Source organism: Pseudorca crassidens, chromosome 16 (genome assembly GCF_039906515.1).
Source record: "Pseudorca crassidens isolate mPseCra1 chromosome 16, mPseCra1.hap1, whole genome shotgun sequence".
Classification (NCBI taxonomy): Eukaryota; Metazoa; Chordata; class Mammalia; order Artiodactyla; family Delphinidae; genus Pseudorca; species Pseudorca crassidens.
Genome location: NC_090311.1, coordinates 49,281,371 through 49,300,798, shown reverse-complemented (window position 1 = coordinate 49,300,798; position 19,428 = coordinate 49,281,371). Strand labels below are relative to the sequence as shown.

The 19,428-nt window shown below is 42.1% G+C and overlaps 1 protein-coding gene across 2 annotated transcripts in view; it reads right to left on the bottom strand.

The window, feature by feature from the left end:
* GRID1 (glutamate ionotropic receptor delta type subunit 1) overlaps positions 1 to 19,428 on the bottom strand; it is a 666,917-nt gene that overhangs the window by 118,284 nt on the left and 529,205 nt on the right. For both annotated transcript variants that reach the window (XM_067710323.1, XM_067710322.1), the window contains exons 9-10: positions 1,715 to 1,816; positions 63 to 260 (exon numbers count right to left, since the gene is read on the bottom strand). In XM_067710323.1, the coding sequence (XP_067566424.1) occupies positions 63 to 260; positions 1,715 to 1,816 (300 nt within the window). The remainder of the gene's footprint in view (positions 1 to 62; positions 261 to 1,714; positions 1,817 to 19,428) is intronic.

Here is a 19,428-nt window from a genome sequence, read left to right as displayed (position 1 = left end):
TAGACATCACCCCAGAGGCAGACTGGGGTACCCCTCCCCATGGACCTGCTTTTGGGACCTACCTTGCTGATGAGCTCCCCGATCATCCCGTTCCAGGAGGTGTTATGGAGCTGGTGACCGTACCTGCCATCGGGGGCCTGGTAAATCTCATATTTGAAGCCCAGAGCCTTGGCCAGTGCATCCAGGACATCGATGGAGAACCCTTTGTAGCGCTTGGGCTGTCCAAGGATGTTCTCAGCCACCATCACAAAAGGCTCTTCCTGAGGACAACAAAATGAATGTTCTTCAACTAAATCACAGGTTCGTGAACACACATCTTTCCAGGGTATTATTAGAGAGACCAATCCGATGAACCATAATTTCAGAACGTTTGTGGACATGTGCATTGTATTTAGCCAATTTAGGCCTGGAGTCTGAACCCCTCTGCCCTTTTCTAAAGCAGTTTGTGGATACTCAGGATACAGGGCACAGGAAAATCCCTCCAACCAGCATACTGATGGAGGAACAGACTTATTTGTCCTGTGTCATCCCAGACTCGGCCCAGAGCCCCATCTCCCAGAATAGCACGGCTTGTTTTCATTCCTTCATTTATAACACTGAGGACTCTGTCCGCTGGAAGTGCCATGATTCTTCGGGACCCACATAAGAAATGTGGATACCTCTCATCCAGGGTATCAGATGACAACAGAGCTCTGTGATACTGGATTGAGGGAAGACAGTAATACATCTATCAGATCATACTAGAAAATGGAGGCTGAGTCACAGGACAAGGCCATACTGCACGTCAAGGACAGGACAGCATTAAACCCCACGGTCTGAAAGTCCAAAGCCAGGCCATGTGCACATTCACACATTTTGCGCTCTGTCACATGTGCTCTTGTAGGGCACGTGATCATCTGGAAAGCACCTCAGGCTTCCCCACCACCACCCTGTGAAACTGAACAAGAAGGGGCCTTTTGGCAACGTCCCCAGAGACTACATCTCATTAATTTAATTTTTGGGGGAAATAAGGTATAATGTTTATTCCTGGTGGGCATATGGGGAATGCGGAAACGTGGTTGCCAAAGACTTCTAGAGCCAAGAGACGCCAGTGCTGCTGGGACAGAGGGGAATATTTGGACCATGTCTGACCAGCTAATAAGAGATAAATCTAAAATGTCTCCTACAGTTCTAAAGAGATGAAGAAAGAAATGGAAAGGAAGATGCTTCTAAGGTATCTTAAATACGTAAAAGTCTCTGATTCCAGGACAACCATGCAGAGAAACTGCAACAAATGGTCTTCATTATGAACTTTGTGTCACATGGGCCCATCAGTGGTATTGGGTTCTGGAAGGATGTCCTCCCAACATCCTTCTGGGGGCTCTAGCTACCAGCAAACCTCTCCTAAGGACCACCAGTAGGTCAAGATCGTTTACATCCAAGAACAACTAGAGTTGTTATGCCCGCTCTGGAGCTCAGCACTGGACCTGGATTAGTGGTCCTTCTCTAGAGCAGTCCAGTGACCTCCCATGGAACGTCTCAGAGGCTTGGGGCAGAATCTCCAATCTCACTCTTCCTTCACTGTTCATAAAATTGTTTGAGTGAAAGGCCTTATGAAAGCTCAAGCCACTACTTAAGATCCCCTTCTCTCTAAACCCAGCATCAAGCCAAACAGAGAGAAGCCTCTGACTCAAAGCCTGAATGGCAGACCTCCCCCATATGCCCATGATCCTACCAAGACAGTCACCACTTTGAGAGTCAGTCCTTGGAGGCGACTGCCCATGGGCCTCTCCTGCAGGCTGCCATTCAGGCCCTTCTCCGAGTCCCACGTCGCCAGCTGTGAAGGAAAAAGGGAGTGTGAGGGACAGAACGGGCACCTGTGCAAACCTTAGGAATCGACTCCTAAACTGGGCTCCTGAATCAGGCAGATAGATGGACAACAGCCCTAGGAGTTTCCCAGAGAGCTAGAGGCATCTTACAACCTTAGAAAGAATGAAGGTGTGACAGATAGAGCTCCGCTTCCTCCAGCAGCTCATCTGGATCTTGAGGACCTGCCTCATCCTTGAAATGAAACCAATTGGTAGGAACTTGTTTCTGGAATGAACATTTATGTCCAATTTTACTGTCCACCTACTGAGGCCATGTCAATGTGTCTCGCACAAAGTGCCCTCTTTCTTTCATACTCCTTTGACTTGCCCAGGCCAGAAGGTCCTTGAGATCAGCTGCTTCCATCACCAGAGCAGGATGAGATCAAAAGTGAAGCAGGTAACAAAGACCCAAGTTTACAGTTGTCTTACACCCTGATGCCAATTGCAAACAGGACCAAGAGCTCACTGTCTTCACTGTAGTGCTCACTTCATAATTTTCCCTGATAGGCAGGTAGAGGCCAAGAATACATGTGCTCTGGGTCTGCCACATCCTCCTAAGCCTGCAGGATCTGTCCAATAGATGCATTTAAGACCATCTAAGATGGTCAAGGAGACCCTATCCTGGCTCAGAAACAACTGGAGACACAGATGCTCTTGGGACTGCTTCCCTTCCCTGCCTCCCTGCAGGGCCTGAGCAACAACGATGAACCCTTTGTCCGATCAGTGATTCTCAATCGTTAATTGGTGAGATGTAAAAAGATAGATATTGGCCCCATCTAAAGCCAACATAATTAGGGTCTCAGCACTTGGACATGAGGAATGTTAATGCTTCCCCAGTGATCCTCGTTGAAAACCTCTGCTCTTCTAGGTCACTGGGCCTCTGATGTAGCTGCACATTAGCATCTCTTAAGAGGGCTTTTAAAACCAACTGAAGCCTGCCCCCTGCCCCAGAGTCTGATTTAACTGGTCGGTAGTGGACTGGACATGGATCATTTAGCTGCCCAGGTGATTCTAATGCACAGCCAGGATTGTGAACAGCCGCCACAGATGAAAGCAGTGATCTTCAAACCTTAATACGCAGACAAATCACCTAGGGATTCTGCATGCATTTCTGATTCTGGGGCCTGAGATTATTCCTGTCTAACAAGCTCCCCTGTGCTGCTGTTGCTGATCCATGGACCATCAGTTCAGTACCAAGGGGTTAAAATTCAGACTGTCACAGTAGCACCTACCCTTCGCCAGGGAAAACCCACAAGACCCCTAGTTAGGCTGAGCAAAAGAACTACCCCTCTGCGGAAAAGTGCCACCAGATGCCTTAAAGGAGCCACCAATAGTGCCGCTTACGGACACTTCTACTCTCCCAGCATTTCCCATAGCCCTGACATCTGCAGCAAGGTCGGCACCCTGAGCCTTGACTATGAGGCCACAGTTCCAGAATCTGTGGGGCCGCTCTACCTGGAAGATACTAGAACCCTGAGGCCTAAAGCAGGAACATCGGAATGAGATATGTGGTTCTAGAACCAGTTTAAAGGAACCTGGAACCTCCTGCCATCACTTCCAACGTGATACAAGCTAAAACCCACTTCACCCTAGATAATAGGATGCCTGGAAGTGATGAACAGATCACTTAGTTAAGAGCACAGTCACATACTCTGAGGAACTCCCCACAGCCACCACTCATTAATTTGAGGGGCACTGCAGTGAAGAACAAAGTTAAGATCTATCCAAAGTCCTGTTCAAGGACATCAAAGATGCCACACTCTTGGAACTGGTATAGTGAGAAGGAAACTTCATGGCTATTTCTCTATGGGGTCTCAGGAAATAGCCCTGGGACTTGCGATCAATTCCCGCAGCCGGATTCAAATGCTGGTCAAAGGGAAAAGACAAACTCAGACAAATGGAGTCCAGGTGTTGACTCCCTGCATTCTTTGGACCCTTCGATATCAGACTCGGGGGACTCATGGTGTGTATTTGGGCAGCCTGCATCTTATCCCCATAACTGTTTAGCCCAGGCATTGGGGCTGCTTAACTCTATGTGTGATCTGCTGCACCCCCTGGGTTGGGTGGTGTTATGAAGGTCCCGGTCCCCTTTACTACCTCAATGACTTACAGAGTCATAATGGAAGCAAAGATGACATGTCAGCTCCAGGGACTGGATAGTTTGCTCTGTACCAGGACTTGAATTCGTAACGCCTGCTGCCCAACCTCCTTGGCACTGGTGATGGGGCATCTCGACTTTGTGCTGCCCTGGTTTGGATGAGCACCTGGAATGAGGCTCCGCTTGGCATCGACCAACCGGCTTTACCTGTCTTTCTATTGGGATTGTAATCAGTCATGGGAATGGAAGCAGGAAAAACAGTTGGGATAAAGCCCTGTCCTTCTACGGTTTTAGTTCAGCTGTGAGAAATGCTCTGCCTCTCCATCCTTGTCCTCACCGTGCTCTGCCTCTAGCCCACTGCCTGGCCCAAGGCAGCAGCACCTCTGCCCCAAAGTACTGCAACAGCCTCCCCACTGTTACCCCAACCTCTCTCTCTTAACAGCCCTCCTCCATTGTGCTGATACTTGTCATAAACTCAAATACAAACTATGTTAATTAACATTTTCTAATTACTTCCTATTTCTTAAAGAATAAAGGCTAACACTTTTCAACTTGGCCTAAATGAAAAGGCCTTCCTGATCGAGACCCAACCTTGACTGTCAGCTTCAGTTCACTCCAACCCCACCAAATTCCTCACCTTTCTCAAGCGCATGGTGTTCCCTCCTGACTCTTTACATCCAGGTTCTTCTCCCTGGAATGCCATTTCTCTCTGGCTGGGTCTGGTAAACTCTTACTCAATTTCTCAAAAAAATAAGCTCTTACTTTAGGGTAGTTTTAGATTCACAGAAAAGTCGCAGAGGTTATGCAGAGACCGTCCATATACCCCACACCCAGTTTCCCCTGTTGTTAAGATGTTACATTGGTATGATTAGTATGATACATTCCTCCCAACTAATGAAATGTTTAGTTCAATCTCCACCATTGATACAAAGCTGCAGTAGAAATGATCTTCAGTGTCTTCCATTCTAGACCTAAGTCTGTGATTCCGCTGTGCTATTTGCGTTTCTTACCCCGTTCCCTGGGATCCAAACCCTGTCTTCATAAACTGTCTAGAGGTTTGGGCACTTGGACTGGACCTTGCCTTGCTTATTCCCATCTCAGAGTTTCTAACCTTGCCTTGAATGTCATTTCTCCTCTAGACGATCAGCTCCCTATTACTGGTATAGTTTGGGAACTTGGAGGTATTAAATTAGCATATGTTTATGAGCCAATATATCTATGTTCTAGGTGTGTTTCCACCACTTACCTGAGTGACCTCAGCACATTTTACAGCACAGTACTTAAATCACAAGAGGCAACAAATATTTTTGAATAAATTTAACTTCACTGAGATTCCATTTTCCTATCGATAAAATGGAATAAAAATACCATCCCTGCCTACCATGCTGAAGGGCTGTTCAAAGGAGAAAATAATTTTGAAATAATATGTAATAAAATAACTTAAATAATAATCACAAAGTAAAGAATCAAGATATTAGAAGGTGTGTACAATGCGACCTTAATTATGTCTTCTTTTAAAGGCAGTGGTTAAAACGGGAGGAAATGTGTTTAAATGTAATATTTGGATTTATCTTGGTGGTAGAATTATGAATAACCATGATTACTTTTTTTACGCTTTCCTATGTTTTTAACAGGTTTGTCATTACTTTCACAAAAAGGAAAATATGCTTTTGATAAAAATAGCTAGCACGGGTGATCAAGCAAAATCCTGTCACATGCACTTGTATGATTGAGGGCTGAATGGAAGGAAGCAATTAGAGTCAAATTATCTATCGGTAGGTCAAGGCCAGTCTAAGAGTTAGAACTTAATATTGAATACATCAGTTCTCTGGTTGCAAGGAGCTATGGCCGAGGTGCCCATCTCCTAGAAGAGGCACACTGCAAGGTCTTCCAGGACAGCATCTCACAATCTAAGACACCTCCAAGATTGTGTAGGGCCCCATGAGCCTGCTTGGGTTTGGAGACAGGGCAGTGGCCCCTCCTGGGGCCCAGCTCCATGAAGACAGGCAGTCTTCCTCCACTAAGGAAGAGGGGCGGGTGGCATCAAATCTTATTAGTTACTATTCAGACCATCCTAAGGCAAAGTCATTTAAATCAAAGTGCAACTTCATGAGAGAAAGAAAAAAAATTCCTCCAACCTGTTACTATTATTCCTATTTCTTTTGTCTGAAAGTACTTAGGGACTAAAGGTTTTTTAGTTTACTGTTTTTCAATACTCACTTCTCTCTCCCTGGCCTTCAGGCATCCTGTACTCTAACAAAGAAAGAAAAAATACTTCAAAGAGAAACCAAAATTCTGCCTTCAAACACATCAAAGTAACCATGTTCCAGGATCTGGGAGCCTTCGAGCTGGGCAGGAAAGTGTACTATTCCCTCACATCAGCCTGAAGCCAAGTGCCCTAGGCTGAGTGAATCCTCCTATTTCCACAAAGCCTTGGCTCTTGTCCAAATCTTAAGACCAGAGTGGTAAACCTTCATTTGAGTGAGGCCATCCCTCTGAGCACCCAATATGTAAGACCAGAGCAGAGAAAGTCACAATCCTTTTCAAACAAAATCTTTCGTTTAAAAGACTAAAGTGGAATTTTTAAAATAAAATAAAGCCTTTAAGTGGATTCCCAAACTTGCCGCCCATCAAGATTAGGAGAGACTGTGTTCTGCCTCCCTCCTGAGGACAGCTTGGGGCTCCCTGATCAGAATGCTGGAGAAAAAAGTTCAGATAATAAAAGCCAAATGAAGCTGATAGGCTTGATAAATGGGAAGCCAGAAAAACCTTTCACCCAGTGAAGTCCTGACACTTAGTCATACAGCTGCAGACCATTTCATTTGTACATAAGTGCATCTACTCTGACTTCCTCTTGTATTTTGCAGACAGAATTTTGTTTATGGGGTCAATGAATTTATGGCCACGGAAACCCACTTTTGACAGCTGACCTGTCAAGATCAGTGCCTGAAAAACTAATTTCCAGCACTGTTAAACAAAACGAGAACTGCCGCTGTTTGATAAGACAGCTATGGTTTTCATTCATTGCCAAGAGCTGCTCTACCCAGACCGGAAGCGTGGATGGAGCCAGAGGTTACAGCACAATCATTACTTGAAAGAGGATAAATGGTTTCAAAATCTGATGATGACAAACAACTGTTCAAGAGATCAGCCAACTGGAGAATAAATTTCATAAACCATTGGTGCCAGGAAAATATATTTCCTGAGTCAATCAGGGTGTTCTTCATGTTTGCGTTTGAGTTGTGAGATGTAGGGGTTTGGGACTTCGTGGCCTGTCCTTATTAAATGCAGGACTATTAACCCTAAATGGGACCGACCTCCTTTAGAAGATTGGGCTTTGTGGTCTGTCGTCTAGTTATAGAGGTGTCGTAAAGTGCTAGTTCTCTTTTCATGGCGGGGAGCGGAGAAGGGAAGGAGAGAAGAGGCAACCCAACTGCTGTGCAGCCCAGAATGTGACCAGCTTCATACATTGAGCCTTGCCAATTCCTTGGGAGGGAAGAGGAAGGGAAGAAGGAAGGTAGGTTTGCTTACCCCCAAATCTTATGCTTAGCTATATCCAACAAGACAATAGATCAATAACCTCTATCGTCACATTTCGCAACTGAGTGAGCAATACTTTGCTGGTGAGCTTGTCTCAAGAGAGCACTGGAGGCTGGAAGTGAAGTTTCTATGACCATGCCAGTCAGATCTCACAGCCATAGTTGGAGCTCCATCTGAGCTGTATCCTCATTGACCAGCGACTGCCATGAGCCGAGTGCAGTCACGTTCGGCTGGCGTACAGGATTCAGAGTGATGGCGCATGGGTTTAACATCATGTCAGTACATGGGCTTTTCTGAAATAATAAGCCCTCTATTAGCTTTTATTCCTTGGTCCATTTTTATTGGAAAACAAAACTGTCTGGTGTATGTTTCAAAAAAAAAAAATCAGAGCCTTGGGTGGGGGTGGGGTGAAGGGGGAACCCACATCTTGAATCAGCGTGCACTGGGGGATTCAGCCAGCACTGATATCAGTCAGGAGATTGCACATTTTAAACTCTGACTAAACGCAAGGACCACATGCTCAGACACAAACAGGGCATCTTGGAAGCAGAGTGCAAGCATCTGAGGATAGGATATTAATATTTGTAGCCAGGGTTCCTGAAGGAAGGCCTACTTTGAGAATTCATTTTGGGCCTTCCAGTATATCTGGGTTACTAAGGGCAGGCCTTTAGAGTATGAACCACAGGAGATGACCATCAGATTAGATATATCTACGGAGGAAGGGGCCAGGACCACTCTTGAGGCTCCAGATGTGCTCTATAGGAGAGGGCAGGGGACTCACTCTGAGACATGGGATAACTGAACTTCTCAGCCCAGGAGCATTTGCACAGGGAATTGAGCATTTGGTGAAAGTTGTACTTTCTGAAAACAAGCCCCAGCAGAACTTAGGTTAAATGTCCAAAGGGAAGAAGAGCCCTTAGAAAGTGAAAGAAAAGTGAAATAGGCTGGAGAGAGATCACATATGGGGGCTTCATGAAAAACCTTTAGCACGGATGAGAGAAAGATACTCCCCCAGTGGTATTACAGAGGAGGACGAGGAAAACTAGAAGTGCCCTTGACCCTGGCAACCAGGTCATTCATGATGGAGGCCACAGACAGACCCAAACTCTAGCCTCTCCTCTCTGAAAGTGTGGGCCCAGGGAGTCCTCTGGGAGCACAGAGGGCTCCCTGGTCCCACACTGACTGACTCTAGTGGTGCCAACAATGAAATTCTTCCGTCACATTCACAGGGAGGATGGAGGCGGTTCCACTTCTGCTTAAGATACAGAAGGTAAGATGATGTTGCTCTCATTGTAACAAACAAACAAACAAACAAGAAGTCAGAGCATCAACAAAACTATATTTTAAAAATTATCCTCTGAGAAACCTGTGGTCCTAAGACCCTCTGGTGAACTGAATGTCAAAGGATGAGAAGTCCCTCCGAGGAGAGACAGAGCATAAGAAATATTTCATCTTTGGCAGAAAATGGGACAAAAGAGGTGGTAGTTAGATGAGTGGATAAGAAGAAAAAAACTGAAATTTTACCAAATTCTTAAAGGCCATGTGTAGGCCAGCATGACAGTGAGGCTCCCTGGGAGCCCAGACTCAAGGGAGGCCCCAAGCTGGGGGGGGGGGGCACACCCACTCATCAGCTCTTTCCACCAAGCCTCCACTGGGTAGAATACAAGAAAGAAATATAACAGAGCATCCAAAAGTTATGGGACAATATCAGATACATGTATATCCGACATTGGACTTGTGTCTGATATATGTGAAGAAACCTTACGACTCAATTACAGGAAGGCAAACAACTTGGTTTTTTAAAATAGAGAACTTATTTTTCCAAAAAATATATATGAATGGAAAATAAGCATATGAAAACTCAACATCATCAGTCATCATGAAAATGCAAAACAAGACCACATGCACATCCACTATACCTCACTAGAATGACCAGAATCAAAGGCTGATGTTACTGAGTGCTAATGAGGATCTGGAATGCAAAAGGTGCAGCCACCTGGAAGACAGGTTGGCAATTTCCTAGAAAGTTAAACATACACTGAGCATACCTTCCAACCATTCCACTTCTAGCTATTTATGTAAGGAAAACATAAAATATGTCCAACACAAAGGTCAGGATGTGGCTGTTCGTAGAAGCTTTATTCATAACAGCCCCAAAGTGGAAACACTCACACGTCAACCATGGTGACCGGTGAATGGATAAACAAAGTGGGCTATACTTATACAATGGAATACTACTCAGCAATAAAAAGCTACAAGCTACAGACACAGGCAACAGCACGGATAAAACTCAAAAGCATTACACCAAGGGAATGAAGCCAGACACAAAAGACCACAGACTTTATGATTCCATTTATATGACTTCCTTGAAAAGGCATTATTCTAGGTCCTGAAGATAGAGCAGTGGTGGCCTGCAGCCAGGAATGGGAGGAGGGTATCAAATGCCAAGTACAAGGAAGGCTATTTGGGGGTAATGGAAGTGTTCTATATTTTGAGTGTTCTTGTGTTTATACCATTTACATTGGCCAGAGCTGATCACACTGTACACCTAAACCAGTGAATTTATTGCAGATGACTGCATCTAAATAACCCTGACTTGTTTTATACACACATACACATATGCACATCTTGATAATGATTTGGAAAAGGATGGAGCCATGTGCTAGAGAGGTGGGCTAGTGGCACCAACCTGTCATGTGACCCAACTGTGACCTTTTGGCAAGGATGGTAAGAGGGGAGGATTCCCAAAATAACATGATGAGCAGTGTCAGGACATTCATGTAATTGTGCCTGAACTAGTTAGAGCTAGATGGATATCAAGTGGCCAAGAAATCATTCCTCTATCTAGAAGAATTGAATTCACCTTTATAAAGGTTTAGGAAGAACATAAGGGCAGTTTTGCCTTCAAATGGTTCCTTGGTTTGTGGGTTTGTGTGGGAGAAAAAACAGATTACATAACATTATATATAGTATGATCCAATTTTTTCATGCTTATTTCATTTTGTGAGATGGTGCATGTGCATACCTAAGACACAAAAGGGTAGTTATAAGTGGCTATTTCTGGAATTAGGTAGAGCGATGAGATTGCAGGGAATGTTCATCTCTTGCCCAATACAATCCTGTAATGTTTGAATTATTTTACTGAGAGGAAACATTGTTTCTGTAATCAGAAGAAAAACAATAAGCTATTTTCATTTTGAAGCTGCATTGCAATATGGCTTATAACTGTAACGTTGGTTTCATCTCTCTAATTGTTTTAGGCTTACTGGTTTTGTCCCTCTAAATAAACTGCAAGTTCTTCCAGAGGCAGTATCCATAGTGAAACAAGCCAGGATGGAACTTGCTTCTCCCACCTGTGTGCTGGAGGACCTCTGGCAAGTTACTTGAATTGGTCATATTCTTTTTCTGGACTCAAGTGTGCACATCTGTTATTGGTTATTAATAGGCATTAATGTTATTGACAATACTTTTTTCTCAGGTCTTTAGTATGCTCAGGTCCATGCTAGCAGCTTAAGAAATTTTCGCTAGTGTGAATTGACTAGAATTAATGGCACTATACACCTTATACATCAGTCTGAAGTCCGACAAGATACCTTCTGACAGCCAGTACTATGAGTCTTTGCACTGAAAAAGGAGCAGGTGTCTCTCATTATACTCTCTCTAAATTCTGGGCTATCTCCTTTCCCTAGAACACTCTCCTTGTCCTTTGTTTTCTGACTCTGAGTCATCCTTTGAAGATCATTCTAGAGATCCTTCGTTGCACCTTTCACCAAAAGTACGTCTCCCGTTGGCGATTCCAACCCATAGCACGCCAGCCTTGATCCTGTGGAAATGCTTTTCACGATACATTAAAATTGCATGGCTATTATTCGCCAATATACTCTATCTCCCTAAAAGCAGGGACTCTCTTTTCTTCATTTCGATTCTCTCAATAAAATTTTATTAGAAAAATTAATAAAATTTATCATCCCCTGGGCACTTTCTCATTAACTGGGCTGAAATTTCATGCTTTTCTCAAACTCTAACTCCCAGGATACGTCCCATATCTGAAGCTCTGTAAATGGCTTTCTCACTCACTTCTGATTTATTTATGATGGTTGAGAGTGCCTGGGCTGGATTTTCTCTTTTGCATGATTTTGTTCTGTATACTTACTTTTAAGACTTCTAGTCATGGGAAAATGTTGGTAAAATGAATGATTCAAAAGGCATTTAAAAAAAACCCACTTTTTATGTCTTTACCTCTAGACTCTCATTGCACAAAGTGTGGTCTGTGGACCAGGACATCACATTTCTTGGAAATTTGTTTAAATCAAAGAATCTTGGCTCTATCTCATGTCTCTTGAGTCACTATCCGCATTTTAACAAGATTCCCAGGTCACGTGTGGGCACAGAAAAATTTGAGAAGCATATTTCTCGATCATGCCACCATGATGTCTGGCCTAGCATCTTTATGAGCTGCTTTACCTCTTATCCACCTGCTATCTAATCCCCACTCAACAGCCAGAATTGTCTTTCCTTTCCTTTTTTTTTTTTTAATATTATTTACATATTTGGTTGCATGGTGTCTTAGCTGCGGCAGGCAGGCTCCTTACTTGTGGCATGCAAACTCTTAGTTGCAGCATGCATGTGGGATCTAGTTCCCTGACCAGGGATCGAACCTGGCGCCCTGCAATGGAAACGTGGAGTCTTATCCACTGTGCCACCAGGGAAGTCCCTTTCCTTTCCTTTTTCAATAAAAATTGTTTTATTTCACTCCCTTAAAATTCTCAAGTGATTTCCTGTTAAACTTGGATTTAAAGGCATACATCCTTTTCATGGCTTATAAGACTTTCCAAGACCTGCCCCAGGCCTGCCTTTCTACCTCAGCCCCTGCCATGCTTTCCATCTTGCTTACTAAGTTCCACCAAAATGCATCACCTTTCAATTACTCTCTCAAGCCAAGATATTTCCTGCCTTGTGAACTCTGTATACACTCTTACTTTCCTGATAATTCTTATCTCTGTCCTTCACATCTCATGTTTGGCTCTTTCTCATCTGGCAGGTCTTACCTTTATCCTCTTGATAAAGTCAAGCTCACTCTTCCTAAGTACTCAATATTCTTAAGTTCAGAACTTTGTTATTTTCTTTATAGCTCTCAAATATTGTAACTGTTAAAACCACCCTCCATGACAGAAATTTTTTTTTGTTTCTATCTGTTCCACTGTTTTTCTGTTTAGCTCACCATCCTATACCCAACCTCTGATACATTTCTAGCATACAGCAGGCACTTAATAAGTATTTGTTAAATAAGCAAATAAATCAATGAACTAGCCCAAGGAGTCAGCAAAGTTTTCCATAAAGGACCAGGCAGTACATATTTTAGGCTCCTTGGGTCATATGGTCTCTGGGGTCAGCTACTCATTGAGTGTGTGTGGCTTGATTCCAATAAATTTAACTTACAAAATAAATGACAAGCTAGATTTGATCCAAAACCCATAGTCTGCAGATCCTTAATAGTTAATACTTTAAAAAAATTTTTTAATAGATCTTTATTGGAGTACAATTGCTTCACCATACTGTGTTAGTTTCTGTTGCACAACAAAAAGAATCAGCCATATGCATACACATGTCCCCATATCCCCTCCCTCTTGAGCCTCCCTCCCATCCTCCTTATCCCACCCCTCTAAGTCATCGTAAAGCACCGAGCCGATCTCCCTGTGCTATGCTGCTGCTTCCCACCAGCCAACTATTTTACGTTCGGTAGTGTATGTATGTCAATGCTACTCTCACTTCGCCTCAGCTTCGCCCTCCCACCCCATGTCCTCAAGCCCATTATCTATGTCTACCTCTTTATTCCTGCCCGGCAACTAGGTTCATCAGTCCCATATTTTTTTAGATTCCATATATATGCGTTAGCATACGTTATTTGTTTTTCTCTTTCTGACTTACTTCACTCTGTATGACAGACTCTAGGTCCATCCACCTCACTACAAATAACTCAATTTCATTTTTTTTTATGGCTAAGTAATAGTCCATAGTATATGTGTGCCACATCTTATTTATCCATTCATCTGTCGATGGACACTTAGGTTGCTTCCATGTCCTGGTTATTGTAAATAGTGCTGCAATGAACATTGGGGTACATGTCTCTTTTTGAATTATGGTTTTCTCAGGGTATATGTCCAGTAGTGGGATTGCTGGGTCATATGGTAGTTCTATTTTTAGTTTTTTTAAGGAACCTCCATACTGTTCTCCATAGTGGCTGTATCAATCTACATTCCCACCAACAGTGCAGGAGGGTTCCCTTTTCACCACACCCTTTCCAGCATTTATTGTTTCTAGATTTTATGATAATGGCCATTCTAACCAGCATGAGGTGATACCCCACTGTAGTTTTGATTTGCATTTCTCTAATAATTAGTGATGTTAAGCATCTTTTCATGTGCCTCTTGGCCATCTGTATGTCTGCCTTAGTGAAATGTCTATTTAGGTCTTCCGCCCATCTTTTAACTGGATCGTTTGTTTTTTTGATATTGAGCTCCATGAGCTGTTTGTATATTTTGGAGATTAATCCTTTGTCTGTTTCATTTGCAAATATTTTCTCCCATTCTGAGGGCTTTTTTGTCTTGTTTATGGTTTCCTTTGCTGTGAAAAAGCTTTAAGTTTAATTAAGTGCCATTTGTTTATTTTTGCTTTTATTTCCATTACTCTAGGAGATGGGTCAAAAAAGATCTTGCTGTAGTTTTTGTCAGAGTGTTTTTTCCTATGTTTTCCTCTAAGGGTTTTATAGTGTCTGGTCTTACATTAAATTCTTTAATCCATTTGCAGTTTATTTTTGTGTATGGTGTTAGATAGTGTTCTAATTTCATTCTTTTACATGTAGCTGTCCAGTTTTCCCAGCACCACTTATTGAAGAGGCTGTCTTTTCTCCATTGTATGTTCTTGCCTTTGTCGTAAATCAGGTGCCCATATGTGCATGGGTTTATCTCTGGGCATTCTATCTTGTACCATTGATCTATATTTCTGTTTTTGTGCCAGTACCATAATGTCTTGATTACTGTAGCTTTGTGGTATAGTTTGAAGTCAGGGAGCCTGATTCCTCCAACTCCGTTTTTCTTCCTATTGTTCTTTCCATCTAAAATGTTTGCCTCTCCAGCTGAACTTTTCAAAACACTACACTTCTTTCAAGGTTTAATTTGTCATTTAAAAAAATTGTTTAACTGTCATGTTTTCCAGAAATCCCATTTTATCCCTCCAACCAGAAGTGGCAGATCCTCCTGCATCCTTAAAGCATTCTGCTTGCCCCTTTTTCATGGCATGGATCACATTCAGATTTCCCTGACAGTTCCTGCAGCAGGCTATATTTTCTGAAGATGGATGTGACAATGTTTCCCATCCCACATTCTCTTCTATAATATGACTTCACCACCCCCTATCAAGAAGTGACGTTTAATTCCCTTCTCTCTTAAAATCCGGTCTGAATCTAATGCTGCATGTCTTTGAGTCTAGGTCAGAAACTTCTGCTTGACTCTTCGGATGCTCGCTCTAGGAAAGGGATTTTCAACCTCAACAACATTGACATTTGAGGCCAGATAGTTCTTTGTTGTGGGGGGTGGGGTGTCTGTCCTGTGCATTGTAGGATGTTTAGCAGCATCCCTGACCTCTATCAACTAGATGCCAGTAGCATCCCCTCCCCCAGGATGACCACCAGAAATATCTCCAGACATTGCCAAATATGCCCCCCGGGGACAGAATCACCTCCCATTTAGAACCTCTTATCTAGGAGAAGCCTGCTGCCGTGCAAAAAGTTCAGCAGCCCTGAGACTACCATGCTGGAATAATCACATGCTCGTATTCTAGTCAACAGTCCCAGATGAATCCGGTCTTCCAGTCACCTCTGCCAAAGCACTAGACATGTGAGTGAGGCCATCTTAGGCCCTTAAGAGCAGCCCATCAGGCAGCTGAGCACCAGCAAGAGATCTCAGTTAATGTCAAAAGAATCACCAAACCAAGCCCTGATTAAATTTCTGACGTGCAGAATACATGAGATATAATAATATTATTGTCTAAAATAGCAAATTTGGGGACATTTGTTATGCAGCAGTAATATCTCAAATAGCATTTGGTACCTGGAAGTATGGTGGCATTACTATAAGGAAAATATAAAATTTGTGGAATTGGCTTTGGGACTGTGTAGCAGGAGGAATCTAGAAGGACCTTAAGGAGGCTTTTAGTAGAAGCAAAATGAACCTTGAGGAGACTGGTTGTGAGAGTTTAAAGGAAGGTGAGGAAAAATACTGGGTTGGCCAAAAAGTTCGTTTGGGTTTTTCCATAAGATGTTATGAAAAATCTGAATGAACTTTTTGGCCAACCCAGTATTACTGGGAGCTAGAAGGAAGAGTACCCTTGTTATATAATGGCAGAAAATTAAGCAAAACTGTCACCTGCAATATTATGGAAAATAGCAATCTACTTAATAAACAGATAGATTTGGCTAAGAGAATGTCAGGCAGAATTTGAAGTGTCTTTTCTTTTAGCTGTATATCATAACGTAAACATAGACACATAGATAGTTCATAGATGGACTAAAGAAGGGATTTTGTTTTCAAGAAAAATTTAGAGAAAATATATAGAAGCCATGATTTGTTGGATTCAAAAATAAAAACTATTTCTCAACCCGAGTCTCTTCTAACAGAAAATCCCAAAATAAAAGAAGTCCTTGATGCAAAGAAATCTCATAGGTTACCTGGAAAATATGGACCCATGAGGTCAAGGGTGCAACAGTAAAACCCTTCCTTAAGATCTCAGAAATGCTTAAGGTAGTGTCTTATAGACCTTTCAGAGAAACAAATGGCATTTTCTGCAATCTGAAAGGCGTGTATCACAGGCCCTCTGTGGTAAACAATAAAGTTTCTAAAACTCCATAGCAAACTGTTAGGGAAGTCGAGGTAGAAAAGAACCTACCTCAAATAAATTTGTAGGCATGGTTTTCATCTAATATAGTGAAACAACCAATAAACTTTATAAAACACCCACACAAGTTTTTAAAGAATTGCAATGGCAGAAGCACAGCCAGGGGACATAGAAGCACAGACTAAATGCGACATAGAAGATGCAAAATAGAAAGAGCCTTTTAGACCTCTAAACTTCTATGGGCAGTAAGCAGCTGAGAAAACTATTAAGCTTAAAACAGAGTATATATTTTTATGGAAAAGTAAGGATGAATCAGAAGGCAGAATTGAGAACTCAGAGGACTGATCAGACAGAATCATTCCCAGGAAGCAGTAACAGGTCTTAATCAAGATGCTACTAATGTGAGCCCATGGAGAATATCTTCTCCATGCAGTGATTCAGGGATCCAGGCAACATCTATCCTGTGATAATCCCTATCAACGTGTGATCTCCATGACACAAAGAAGAGCTGAAAAGGAAAGCATACAAACTCTTATGCGCTCTGGACCCAAAGTAAGAATCCCTTTTGCAAACATTCCCATATGTTAGAACTCAGGCACATGGCCTTATGACTAGCATATGGCTTTTATGTGGGAGGGGAAATCAAAGATGACTCTGAAGTCTTTGCTTAAGCATCTCACTCTGTGTGAACAAAAAATAAACTTGTATTAAGCCTCTGACAACAGCACAGTCTAGCTTATCCTGACCGCAGTCCATTCTTCACATAGCAGGCAGAGTGACATTTCAGAAACATCAATGATTTCATATCACTCCTTCATCTGAAATGCTCCCTTAGCTCCCAATTAAAATAAGATCCAAAATCCTAAGCACGACCTACGCCATTCTCCACGATCTGACCCCTATTACTTCTCTAATAACATCCTATCACTTCCTCCTAGTTACCTAAAACAGCCACACTGGTCTCCTTTCTCCTTCTCAAACATTCTACAACTATTCCTAGTTTAGAGCCTTTGTACATGTTCCTCTTCTAGAAACATTTTTACTGTTGAACTATTCTGAGTTGGCTTCTTTGCATCATTTTCAGTCGGTCCTCATTTTCTCTAAAGAGATTCCTTGTCAATCTCAGCAGATTCCCCTGCTGAGTCCCTCTCTATTTTCCTGTTTCATTTCTGAATAGTATATGTGACCATATAAAATTATCCAACTTATTTTATTATGTAATTGCTAAAAATCTTATAAAGGTATAGTCTATCTTCCCTCACTGGAATATAAGCTACATGGGGACAGAATACTTTTGACACATTTTCAGCAGTGCCCTCAGCACTTATTAAAATGCCTGGCACAGAGCAGGCACTCAGTAAAAGCTAATGATTAATACTGTCATGATATCCAATAATGCAGATATGCATGCCTATTTTTATAGTTAGTTGAATTCGAAGAGAAACATCTATCCCAGTGCAGACAAATGACTAGAGTGTGGATCTGGAAGAATCCTAATATAAGATCATATGGTATGTTCCCTCACCCCAAATTCAGGGAAGACTCAGCTATGCTCAGAAGCACAAGACTCTTCTGACTCATTATCTGGTAAGAATTTAAGCATCTGATCACCTGTCATGATTGGTTGAAAGGTGTGATACTCTACTGTCAAAAACAGGGCTTCTGCCCCAGCCTCATTGACAGAAAGCCTTGCATCATAAAACACTTGTAAAAACTGAAAAGAAAGAAAACCAGTAATCATACGGAAAAAATAAAAACAAATACTTCCACAGTATTACCTAACAAGCATGGAAATATGTTTCATCTAATAACATAAAAAGACAAAGTTGTAGTGATATACTATTTCTTGCTTATAAAAATATTTTTAAAAAGTAAAATACTTAGTTGATGATACAGTGAAATGAGCACCATCACAATACAGGGTAAATTGATACTCTATGGAAGTTACTTGACAGTTTGTCTCAAGAGCTTAACAAATATACCTCTTGACCAGGCATTTCAATTCTAGGGGACTTTCATAGGGAAGGAACTCTATGCATTAATGACAAAAAAAAATCATTCACATAGATGATCATCAGATAATTAAATACAATGGTGAAAACAAACAAAAAAGGATACTTTAAAATCCAATTACATGAGAATTGTTATGTATTTATGGTCCACCCCCAGATATAATATAATGCAGTGCTAAAAACGATTATTAGAGACGGTAATAACATTAGAAAACATCATGACCCTGAATGTGGGGTAGTGATAATCAGAAGGGGACTCTTCTAACCGCTGAAGAACTGTTTAGTCAGTAGAAATAGAATGTATTGTGCCCGTGGGTTGAGGGGAGGCCCTGGAGAAAAGGACACGAGATGAAGGCAGATTCTGGGTGTTTACACTCTTACAATCTCAAGAGAGAAGGGAGTCAAGAGTGGATCAGAATCCAACTAAATGCGGCAGAAAGTCTGTTTAAGTCTGAATGGCAAAAGCACCTCTTTTGGTTGCCCTGGTTACAGGCCTCCTTCTCTTGGTAATGGTATTATAAATGGGCCAAGTCACATGCAAATGAAGTAAGCAGTATTAGGGAACAGCAGGGTTGACTCTAAGATGCTCTGCTTTGGGGTAGGTCTGGGGAAGAATTTGGGAAGAGTATGTGCAGGAAACAAAAGGTGACATCAAGAAGAGACAATGTCACAGTCAAAATAACAATGAACTGCTGGCAAAGCTTGAAAACACCAGATCTTCCGTCACTCCCGCCAAGGTGGTCCCAGCACAGCAGGGGGTCCACAGGCCTTTACTTGTTCAGTTTGTGGTTTTGGGGGTCAGTACAGGTCAAAGGCAGGGAATCAAGATTACATGATTTTATAAGGAAATAAGAAAGATATATGATAAATATATTCTTATTGTTATATATGTGTATATATGAAAATATACACCATGGATATGGTATATAGTATGGGGATCTATAGGACCTGATAGATAGATAGGTACAAAACTTAATAATGATTCCTTTTAAGTAATGGAATTATTTTCTTTAGAATTCAGTGCATTTAAAAAACTTTC